This window comes from Lygodium microphyllum, chromosome 15 (assembly GCF_053477565.2).
Source record: "Lygodium microphyllum isolate KBCC chromosome 15, Lygodium_microphyllum_v1.1.10, whole genome shotgun sequence".
In the NCBI taxonomy this organism is placed as follows: domain Eukaryota; kingdom Viridiplantae; phylum Streptophyta; class Polypodiopsida; order Schizaeales; family Lygodiaceae; genus Lygodium; species Lygodium microphyllum.
The window spans coordinates 129,683,885-129,696,183 of NC_141149.1; the positions used below are offsets into that span (position 1 = coordinate 129,683,885).

General features: G+C 40.7%; 1 protein-coding gene across 2 annotated transcripts in view; it reads left to right on the forward strand.

Annotated features, from left to right (window-relative positions):
- Positions 1-2,063: 2,063 nt before the first annotated feature.
- LOC148025059 (uncharacterized) overlaps positions 2,064-12,299 on the forward strand; it is a 55,062-nt gene continuing 44,826 nt past the window's right edge. The window contains exon 1 of one of the 2 annotated variants that reach the window (XM_087694762.1): positions 2,064-2,728. In XM_087694762.1, the coding sequence (XP_087550888.1) occupies positions 2,613-2,728 (116 nt within the window). In that variant the 5' untranslated portion in view covers positions 2,064-2,612. The remainder of the gene's footprint in view (positions 2,729-12,299) is intronic. The other variant, XM_087694761.1, reaches the window with a different exon arrangement.

Sequence of the window (12,299 nt, forward strand, 5' to 3'; positions counted from 1 at the left end):
CTAACATTTGAAGGCCCTAACAACAAGCATAGTGCTGTTAATAGTCACACATATGCCCATATTGTAGTCATTTGCTTATGCTTCAAGTGCCCAAAATGTTATAAGGCCCCCAAATGAGGAGAAGTCATGATGGGCATTGGGTGTTGGCATGGCTCTTAATTTAGACAAGGGGTCTAATCTTTGAGACCAGATAATTATGGGGGTTTAGGGAATATTCTTGGGTGATGTAGTTGATGATTGGATGGACCACATTGGTGGTGAGTGAAGGTGAACTATGTGAGTGGTCAGTCAAGGAGAGGGATTGTGTTTGAAAAGATTTTATATCTTACATGTTGATTGAGGATATATAATATCCTATACATGTAGTCATCACTCACTACTCCATCCACCTCCCTTTTCAACCTCTCACTTTATGGATCCACCTTTTCCTCACCTACCATCCACTTTATGGATCCACCTACCATCCACTTCATAGGTCCACCTTTTTCTCACCTACCATGTTGACCTTTTTATAAGGCTTTTATATATATAAATACAACATAACTATTGAACATAGTTACATATATTCTACACTCACTATCCTATATCCACCATCTCTCTGGGTCACCATAAAAGCTTGTAGGATTGGATGGGTGGACAAAGCCTTAAGCCATTAATTATATTAGTTTTTTTTAAAGGGGGGGGGGGGGGAGGGAGGTCTCTCCTATTCTCTATTCAATTTGGATTGTTTTCTATCTTTTACTATGTCAAAAGCTATATTTTACACTTTGTTATGCAAACATAACCACTTAGACTATCACAACAAAAAATGGAGCTGATTCACAAGAACTAGACAATTGTATATGGACTTAACATCAACTTGTAAAAGAGTTTCCTATGGAAAATTTGACCATTCCCTATGATCCTCCCTTTTGACCTAGAGTTTGTCATACCAATTAGAATAATTTCTATTTGAAAATACAAGATTGCAATTGGCTAAGGTGACCTAGCATAGGAAATTGGAACTAGAAATAAGTATCGGTTTATATCATGGTGTGAACAACTTCTTTGCCTTTAATAAAATCCTTCACCAAAGATTTTTGGAGAGTGTGCACATGAGAGAGAGAGAGAGAGAGAGAGAGAGAGAGAGAGAGAGAGAGAGAGAGAGAGAGAGAGAGAGAGAGAGAGAGAGAGAGAGAGAGAGAGAGAGAGAGAGAGAGAGAGAGAGAGAGAGAGAGAGAGAGAGAGAGATTTAAGGTTGTTCCACGATGTTTTTGAAAGAGTGTAAGCAAAAGGTATTGATTTTTGGGATTACAAGGTAAAATAACTATTTGTTCTCATTATCATCACTACTTTGAAATGCCAAGGAGTTGTGCTAAAAATTATAGAAAGTTGAAGAAGTTGCATTGTGAAACCCTTACCACTTTTTGAGTACCCCATTGAAAGAAAGCAAATTGAATGAGAGTGTGCATCATGGGCTAGCCTTGTGTTGGTTTTTTCTTTTTCTCTTCTACTAATTTTGATGGTTGAGAATTGAAATAATCAAGCACTTGTGAAGAAAAAGCAAGGAAAAAACATACAAAGTACTAATTAGCTAGCGCTAAAATTCCCCTCAGGAATAGCCTAGCTCTCCCAACCATTACTACATGTTCTCATGGGCCATACTGATAGATCACAAAAATATTGAAACTAAGAATTGGAAAAATAAGCATGGGTTTCAAAAGATGTATTTTGGGACTTCTAAGGGCTTTGTTACACGCAAGTCGAAAAGACTTGTTAGTTGTGTGGGTCAACTCTAACCTTGTTGTAGTTTGTTGTTAGTTGAGGAAGGGAGGCTTTGTTTACGATCCCAAGTACCCCAGAAGCTTCATAGGTCTTCCTCAAATGCCTTCTTTGTTCTCATTTAGGTGGTGCCGTTGGTTCGTGCGTGGCCATGCTAACCACAAGTGGACTTACTAGCACGCGCGTGGCTCAGCTCTAAGGGTACAAACTATTTTTTATAAGTATGTACCATTTTAGAATTTTCAGTTTTAGGTTATTACTAAAAATCAGAGAACACCAACAGCTATCTAAAAATTGTCAAGTTGGGAAAGATCTTTAATGCTGGAAGTGTGCACTTTTCTTTATGGAAAATTTTCCTGCATGGCTCTGTTTGGGCCAGAGACCACCAACTGCCGTTCCACAGGACGAGCTCGACTGCCAGTAATTAGGGTTTTGTGCGACAGGAAGGAATTCCGGGCTACCAGTTGGCACCTCTCGTTCCATCTCACTGGGGCTTCTCAATATATCAACATTTTCCTGCACAGACGCAGAGCTTGCAGTTTACAGACATGGTGTTCCCCGAAATAACAGGGAGAAACCCTGAACAGGAAGCAGTTGGAACAAAAAGAGGGGCCTTTGTTACGATTACTGGGCCGCAAAATTCGTAAAAGGAGACTTTTTCTGAAATTTCAGTTTAAGTTGAGCTACAGTAGCTCCTTCTACTGATCCAAGGGGAAGCCAGTGCAACAAAAGCGTTGTTAGTGTAACTAGGCCACAAGCTCCATGAAAGCAGACTTTTTCTTTGCAAAATTGAGCCCTTTCACAGTAGCTGGTCTCACTAATACAACACCAAGTCGCTTGGAGGTTCAGCCATGAGCTCCCTCGCAATATCTATGAGGAGCTTGATTGATCGCCTGTACAAGTGCATCAAGGGCAGCTCAAAGGCAGACTACCGTGAGTTCACAACAACATGCATACACCTGGCAAGGCATGTATATATGCTTCTCTCACTGCATGCACGTTTTCCACTCTCATGGTTTAGTCTCACTGCCTTCCTTTGAATATATATTCATTTTTGCAAGCCTGAGCGGTGCGCATAATTGTAAGGTGTGTAGATTGTGAGTGTAAATTTTGATTTTTCCCAAAGTCCCTTGGCTGAACAGCCTCAGTATATTGTCTTCATTTACATGAAAATCGATTTTTGGTTCTAGCGTCGGTCAGTATTTGGTAATTTAGTGATCGTGGCAAGTATATATCCTGATCTGCATTAGAAAGCACACGTTTGTATGGACTTTTTTTGTGTGGTTGTGTTAACTTTTGCATGAGAGTCAATCACATATTGGAAATTGTATTTGTATGTTATGGTCATATTTGCCATTTTGAGGGTTTGGCATCTCAGTCACTTCAAGGCCTAAATTTGCTTATAAGTGGAGGAATCTCTGCCTCTCTCTCTCATCAGCACCCACACTTGTCCGCATTTTGTACACAACCAAATGTTTTAACTAGTATTGCTTATTGCCTTCATGCCTTAAAATCTGGAGATTTCTTTGTGCATTGCTTTTGTTTTTGCTTGACATGGTGAGCACTAGGGTTTGGAAGAGGAGTGGTCTTTTGCTTGAAGGAAACATCTTGGTCATAGTCGTAGAAAACTTCTTTCAAAGAGAAATATCATGGTTTTCGAGGAAAAGGCACTAAGGGGGGCAATTAAGGTTTGCTAGTTTCAAGACTTGGTTGAGTTTTCTTTTCTTCTTTAGGCTGTTTCTTTGGAAAAAGAGCGAATACTTATGACTCTACACAAGCTATATCTTTTTAAAAAAGTAGTTAAATGGGGCTATGAATGATCCAATGAGAGGATCCAAGCCATTAACTAAGGAAGATGGCGAGGTGAAGAAAAACCCTATAGGGTAACTTACAGGGGATTGGCTCCTCATGGTTGGACTTTAGGCCTTGGAATAGCTTGGTGTGGATGCTAGTAGAGTGTGGTCTAATGGTATAAAACATCAACTATTGAGGCTTGGAATGTAAGATGCAAACTTGTTGCTACATGTAACCCTCTGCCACTTGGGATTATGAACTTTTTGAGAACTTGGAGTGGGGCATGATTGATGCACGTGTGCAAAAGAAAAGACTTAACAAAAGTGGAGGAAAGGTGCTTGGCACGCAAAATGGTTATACATTGAGACCATGATGGAGACGGTCCATTCTATGCTTCAACATCAAGGGTTGCCTTATACCCTTTAGGCTGAAGTGGTACCTATAGTGGTTCACATTTGCAACAAGTTTACGATTGTTGCATTATAGGACATGGCTCCCTACAAAGCTTTCTTTGGATGGAAGCCCTTTGCTCATTTTCACATATTTGAAAGTGATGCCTACGTTCATATTGACAAGAAAAAGAGGGGGAAACTCGATGCAAAGTCCAAGTGGCACATGTTTGTTAGTTATAGTCACGTGACCAAAGGATACATGTTCTATGAGCTCGATTCCAACAAGGTAGGGGTGATCAGGGATGTTTGTCCTTGGTGAGGCCCTTATCTCTTCTTTGGACACCCCCTCCGTTGGTGCATTAAAGGTGAATTCTCAATGATCTCCCTTCCTTGTATGCCTTCAATACCGCCCCTTCCTTCTAGAATACCTCTTTGCATCCCTTCCTCTTCTAACAATGCAACAATCCTCACGCCCGTCATTTTCCTCCCTCTCCTCCTTCGGTGGCTTCTATCCGTTAGTCTTCTTTGAGGGCCACTCAGCCTACAACTGGGGTGTTACCTTTACATGACGAGTAGGAGCTGCCTTTAGATGCAGGTGCATTGTAGGTATTGGAGGTGCCTAAGCATTCATCGTAGGTGAGTAGCCATATGTTGTCCTTTAGTGGTTTCAGGGTTTGATGTAGGAGTCTAGGGTTACTCGTTTCTGAGAGATACTAGAGGGACCTTGTAGATTTGCCAAAGTACATTATAGGACTAGGTGTTCTTTGTGTGTGTAATGATCCCCTTATGACCAGGATCATGGAGGACACTTAGCGTATCATGGAATAGATTTATGTGGATTAGTTGTCAGGCTTTAGTATGCTTGGCAAAGCGCATTTTATATATTGCTTGTGTGAGGCTCTCTATGGCTTGAAGCAAGCCGATAGAGCTTGGTATCATTGGATAGACCGCTTTTTTCTTGAGCATTCTGATGCTTGGATCATGATCCCAACTTCTACTTTTGGTTGGTGGATTAGGATTGTTATGTGGATAATCTCATCTTGACATGTAGCCATTCATAGGAGGTGGATTGTACGTGGGAGATATTGAGCTAGAACTTTGCCATGATAGACCTTGGTCTTCTTCACTTCTTTCTTAACCTTGAGGTTTATATTTCTTCAAGGCATTTTTATTTTTGATTATGGGTACATCTTAAGCTTTGGATGGATTTTGGTATGCCTTTCTTGTAAGATTGTTTCTTGCCCCATGGATCCCAAGTCCAAGTTTTCTACTACATGTGATTTTTTTATAGATGCTATCCATTACTAGTGTCTAGTTGGGTTGCTCGTGTCAAAAGTGGGTGGAGTGATGGAAGCGTCTGCTGTAATGATTGCACAACACGAGAAGAAGAGAGAGAGAGACATAAGAACGTTTTAAAAGGAAAACTTAGAGTGAAACCAGCCTTCCTTCTTGGAAAAGGTGGCAATTCCTTGATTTAAGCACTTAATTACAACAATCAGGAATTGAATATAACCTAAAATGCACAAATTACCTTAATAATCTCGGACATTGGATACTCTATTGGCCCCAAAATTGGCACCCCTTTGGGTATTTTTTTAACTTGATTGCTAATGGAACGAGTACAAGTTGACAATTTCCTTTGTTGTTCCAAAAGCCTCTTTGTTGTAGCAACAATCAACAATCAATTTGGGCCAATTTGATTTTTCACCCAAGACTTGCATAAACGGAACCTTCAACAACCAAATGTTACCCCAAAGTAGAATGAATGGGTTGGCATTTGAATTCCTTGACAACTACACAAATTTCAGGTGCTTAATTCAACATACAATGCCTTCAGCCTCTTTGCTGTAGCAACAATCAGCAATCAATTTGGGCCAATTTGATTTTTCACCCAAGACTTACATAAACGGAACCTTCAACTGGCCAAATGCTACCCCAAAAGTAGAATGAATGGGCTGGTATCGGATTTCCCTGACAACTACACAAATTTCAGCTGAATTCAGTGTACAATTCCTTCACCAATTGGCATGGGTCCCTAGGTGGCTATCAAATCCTAATTTCTTGAAAATTTAGGGTTTACAATAGAGATCTCTATGTTGTCCACCAAATTTGATTGAATTTTGATCCAAAAGGTTGAGAAATGCTGAGATTGATTGGGCACAAGTTGGAGAAGGTGGGGGAAATGCCAAAAGAGGGAAATTCAAGAAATTTTCGCGAGAAAGGCCTAAAATCTGATTGTTGCTGCCTGTACTAGACAACATTTAATGCTGTCAGCAGTTGCCAAGAAGGCCTTGATTGCTGTCGCCAGCTTTTGAGAAGGCTAGAATTGTTGTTGCTTGCTCCAATTGGGTCTTCTCTTGCCCTTGATTGCCTCAGGTCTTCCAATGACTGTAGATTAGACCAACAACCTCTACTCCCTCTCTCTTGTAGGTTGAAATGCATTGAATGGCACTCTTTAGCCTCCAAAGATGTTTTCTAGTCTTGCATGAGAGCAAGAGAGAGAGAGAGACACAGAATGTGGGAACTCCAATAGTCACAATGTGTGACCCCTTTTCCTTTATTCAAATGTCACTGAAAGAATAAAGAATGAAGTGACAGTGATGGGCGCCTGCCATCTGTAGTGTAGAGGTGTGTGGCTATGCGGGTACTCTTAGTGTAACCAATACATGGGCGGCTAGGCATAGGTGCCTTTATCCCCAACATTTGTTGTCAACAATGACCGGCAAGTCTTCAAATTGATTTGCCCCTTGTTTTGGTTGGTCAATTGGCCTTCACTAACTCCTTGGGAAATGAAAATTTTCCCAAATTTGAATGTTGGCTGGTCCCTCGCTTGAATCTTGCTAAGAATTAATTCTCATCCTTGAAAATTCAAGTTTGCTTCAATCTTTTGGCACACTTCCCCGAGGTTGTTGTCAAATCCTAATTTTTGCTGTAAATTAGGGTTTACAGCAGAGAAAAATACAATTTCTTTGCCTCTAGGGATTAGAATGCTGAGATCTTCAGAGCAAGGCTGGCAAATGTTTGGAGGATGAGAGAGAATGCCGATTAGAGAGAAAATTCAGACTTCGATTGTGAGAAAATGGAAGAAATCAATTGCTGCTCTTGTTTAGACAACCCTGAAATTATCTTAGAACACACCAAATATGATGTTGGTTGAAACAATCCTCGAGTTGCTGTCACCTATTGTTGTAGTCTCTTTAGGGCATGTCACTTGCTCTAAGAGGGTCTCTTGTTAGCTGGAAATGGCCTGTCAACTGTTGTAGCAACTATGCTAGCCTTCTCTCTCTATCTCTCTTAGCTTGCACAAGGCTGTAATGACCCTCTCTCTCTCTCTCTCTCTCTCTCTCTCTCTCTTTCTCTCTCTCTCAGCCTCAAAAATGTATTTCCAAGTTTTACCAAGTGGCAGCCTTCTAATCTCATTTTCCATCGTTATTTGCTTTATTAAATAAATTTTTAGCTTTAAAATTTTAAAAATTAATTTAATAATTATTTAAGTACTCAAAAAATTCGTTTGACCAACCAACAATTATATTGGCTAGGCCAATTCATCTCCCAAGTGTTCTTGAGTCTTCTTTAGCCACTGGGTCGGCATTAAGTACCATTAAATGCCAAATCCCTAGTGTTACCAATTGGCGCTTATTTCTGGCACCAGATACCACCTAGGATCTGTACAACATTACGACAACTTTTGCCTTTGACATCCATTGATTTCCTCAAGTCCTTGGCTTGTAAATATGAAATAATCTTAGTTGTACTTGACATGTGCAAAACATACTTAAATACCTGATTAAAAATTAATCCGAATGCTAAATAGAGTAAATAAAAATTCACCTGCTTGTGACAGTCCTCCCCCTTGAAATCCTTGCAATTGTCCCTCATTGCACTGTTAGATGCATCAAAAGCAAAGTATATAGTGGAATTTCCACAAGGCATCAGAGTAAAGACAACATTGGCCATTGTTGCCAAACCATGCTATTGCCAAACACATGCTGAAAATTGCAAGCGAGCATAACATAGCATAAGACTCCTTAAGAATCTCAGAAACATTGCCAGAATATCTTGGGATACCTCCAATATTCATGAGCTCAAGTTATTTGGCAAAACCAAACCATAGTATAGCATAAATCAGGGATGAAACATCAGCGACATAATACACATACTGCTGTCCATACAATCAGCTAAATACCACTAAAAACTAATGACCATTTACTGCAGATCAGTATAAGATAAATAGTCTGTAATGGTCAAAAGCTATTGATCCAATGTTGATCATAATAACTGATGCTACAGGGAGCATGAATTGATGCAAATGTACAGTTCCAGAGCTGTAGATAATAAACCATACCATATGCATACCAAACATAGTGACTAGTGCATTGAATAGTGATATTTCTTGGCAAACATATTGTTAGCTATAGTATCTTGAATGTATGCTAAATGTTAAGAAATCACTTTTTCAATTTACATACTTCATTTAGGGTTTCACACTAACAACCCCAAAAAGGGTTGGTGTCCACATTTTGGCCACTTTTTCAATAGGTGCGCACATAGTGGTGCGCTACCCTAGATAGCTTATGCCTATAAATGGGCAGTCCATTCATTCATTCTAACTACTCTCCCTTTAGTCATTCTTAACGACCTTCTTTGATCATCACCACTTCCCTTCTCTCCCTAGTCCCTTCCATTGCCCTCACACCCCTTCAAGAGGACATTGTGGTTTGTCGCTTGTGGCTGCCTTCACCCTTCCTCTTTTGCTTCAGGCGTTCTGTTCCAGCATCACGCCTTGCATTTGGAGCATCTTCCACCTGGTATCACCATCATCTGCTTGGCGTCGGCACCCTTCTCATTGCCTCCTTGGAGGATTGCGTTTCCCTCCTTTTATTGTGCAGATTTCCACAGGTGCTACCGCTTGATTTAGATAGGATAGTGTAGTTATCTTTTGAGCTTTGGCTCTGCTGTATCAAGTTTTCTTCTCACAATATGATTTAATGCATCATCATTACATTCTTCTTGTGTTTTTGAGTTTCTCTTCTCTCTTAGTGTTTGTTGTACACACTTTGTGTTACTCCCCGCAAACCCTATTGTCTCTGCACACTCTCTTATTTTGACATGGTATTAGATCATACATGTTATTTTTGACACGGTATTAGAGTGCAAGAGCTCAAAGAGCCAAAGATCCTGCTCATTAGAGAAGAAAGACAGGTTGCGAGTGGGCGCCCACACAGTGGTCTACGACCCTAGATAGCTTATGTCTATAAATAGGCAGTCACTTCATTTAGTCTAACCACTCTCTCTTCAGTCATTCTTCACGTTCTTCGGTCACCACCACTTCCCTTCTCTTCTTAGCTCCTTACATTGCCCTCACATCTCTTCAAGAGTACATTGTGGTTCGTGGCTTATGGCTGCCTTTATCCTTTCTCTTTTGCTTCAGGCGCTCTATTTTAGCATCAGGCCTTGTGTTTGGAGCATCTTCCACCTGTTACCATCATTTGCTTCGCATCGTCACCCTTCTCCATGAGGCTCCACCTTCACTTGCGTTCTTCAGTCTGGAGGACTTCTACTTGCCTAGCATCATCATCTCCAACATGGCGTCAGTATCCTAGCCTTTGGCGACAGTCTATATCATCGAGCATTAGTGATTTTGTGACTTGTCTATCACAAGGGTTGTTGGGACCTGCGTTTTTGCAGCTTGGCTCCTCCTCCATCACTTGTCGTCACTCGTCTATCACAAAGGCTACTGGGACCTACGTTTTTGCAGCCGGGCTCATCTTTCATCATCTAGTGTTATCATTATCCACCTGGCGTCATTTGGGTTGCTCTCCCTACGTTTGACAACTCCGCCACTTTGGGATTTGCGCTTTGTTACCCATGTCACTACACGACATTAAAGGACCATGGTTCACTCCCTCGACTGTGGTAATCATCTTTCACATCTCCGACGGCATCATCAGACTGTGGTTTGCTCCCTCGACAACTGTTTTTCACCTTCTAGTGATTACTTCAATAGCCCATTGCACAGAGGATTGCGTTTTGCTCCCTGCACTGTGCAAATTCCCATAGGTGCTGCGGCCTAATTTAGACGGGACAATGCACTTATCTTTTGAGCTTTGGCTTTGCTCTATCAACTTTTCTTCTCATAGCATGATTCAATGCATCATCATTGTGTTCTTTTTGTGTTTCTGAGTTTCTCTTCTCTCTCAGTGTTTGCTGTACACACACTGTGTTACTCCGTGGAAACCCTACTCTCTCTCTCTTTGCATTGTCGCTTATTTTGACATGGTATCAGATCATACCTGTTATTTTTGACACTGAATACATTCGAGGTCCACTACATCTAGAGCTGCCTATTAGTGAGGAGTGGAGGTGCTAGCTCCCTCAAGAGTATTAGATAATACTTTGGATCCGTGCTCTAATGAATCTGACCGAGCTCGATCCAAAGTCAACTCTAATTGGAAAGCATCAAGGTAAAGTTGAAAGAATTGAGGATGGTTTGCCAAGTCACCCTCCTCCATCCATTTGGCATCCATTGGTGAATTGTTCTGAAACTTCACTAAATACCGTTTGGAAATCTTACCCTTGATCTTTCACTGTGTCTCAATATTTGCTCATGTGCCAATATCTCATCTAGCTCGTCAACCTTGGGCTGAATTTCAAGAGATACATCCTTTGGCACATCACCATGAAAAGACCTCAGTAAGCTCACATAACCATGAAAAGATCTCGGGCTGAATTTCAAGAGATACATCCTTTGGCACATCACCATGAAAAGACCTTAGTAAGCTCACATGAAAGGCATTGTGTATTTGCTAGTGTGGAGGCAATTTCAGCCTATAATATGTTGCATCTCCATGATAACCAGCACTATGAGATGCATTTGCATGACCAGCACTAAATCCTTGTACCCCAACTACCCTAGGGGGTGTAGAAGACTCGTTTGGCTCATCCATACTCGATCAACATCTCTTTTGTGGTAGCTTTGTTTGTCTTCTTTCATGAGGACTCCCCTTTAGGCTCATTGGTGAGCCACTCTCCGCATCTTACGGTATCTTTAGGGAACTCGATCCTCCGGGATTTTAATTCGAGAGGGGCCCACTCTTATAGGATGGAGTGATGTAGATTTGGTTGGTGACATCGAGTCGTGTTGTTCACTTGGGCTCTATGGCTTTGTTGTAGAGATTGGATTTCCTTTGGTGGGACCTACTTAACTTCAAGTTGACAATTAGAGTGCCATTGCTCTTGCCAAAAATTTGGTGTTTCATGCTCACACAAAGAAAATAGAGGTTCAATACTTGTATGTTTGAGAGTAGATCTTGGATTTCGAGTTGTAGTTGGTCCATTGTCCTAGAGTGGACAATGCAATGGATATCTTTACGAAGCCTCTATCACAATCTTAAATGCTTCAACATACGCACCACCTTGGCCTTCAGCCACTCTTAGGGTCTAAGAGGGGTGGTTAGCATTTTCATGTATTCATTCTCAATATACTGCATAGTAAGCAAAGAACTTGTTTCGCCTTGGCGAAACACAAAACCTCAAAACACTCGTTTCATTTTGTTTTGTTTCATGAAATGGGATTGTGCAATGAAAACGTTTTTATGAAACAAAATTTTGTCATAGCGTTTCTTTTATTAACAAAAAACCATACAGTCTGTTTTTCTTTTACAACCTGTGTTTTTTCCACACCTTGCTCCTTGCTCGTCTCATCCCCTCATACTCCTCCATCTCTTCCTACTCCGTTTCACGATATCTTTTTGAAGGGTTTTGAAAGAAACATGTGGGCTGTTTTTCTTTTATAACTTGCAATTTTTTCACACCCTTCTTGTGCACCCCACCACCTCATCCTCCTCCACTTCCATCTCATCTCTTCTTCCTCCTCCTTGTCCTCATTCTCCTCCACATACTCCTCCATCACTTTCTCCCCCTTGGGCCTTCATCTCCTGCCTCCCAACAAGGATTCCACTTATGATATAGATCGGATATAGATTGTGTTCAATGTGTTGCTAGACACTTTGCATTTTCTCTCTGTTTGTTATGTTGGCTTTACATGATGATGCACCTCTTGTTGTACACAATGATATCATTGAAAAAACTATCAATATATTGTCAATGATCTCTAAAAGTGTGCTTTATCATGTCATTGAAGGTGGATGGTGCATTTGTTAATCCAAAAGAAATCATCAAGAATTCATAAAGACCAAACAAAGTGCAAATAGTAGTTTTGTGTACATCTTGTTGTAATAACGAACTCTTTAGATCAATATAACTGAGAATTTGAGCCTTCTAGACAATCCAAAAGAAACAATGTGTGTGATGCATCAAATGACACTCAAATTCATGGAAAGTTGGTAAGGA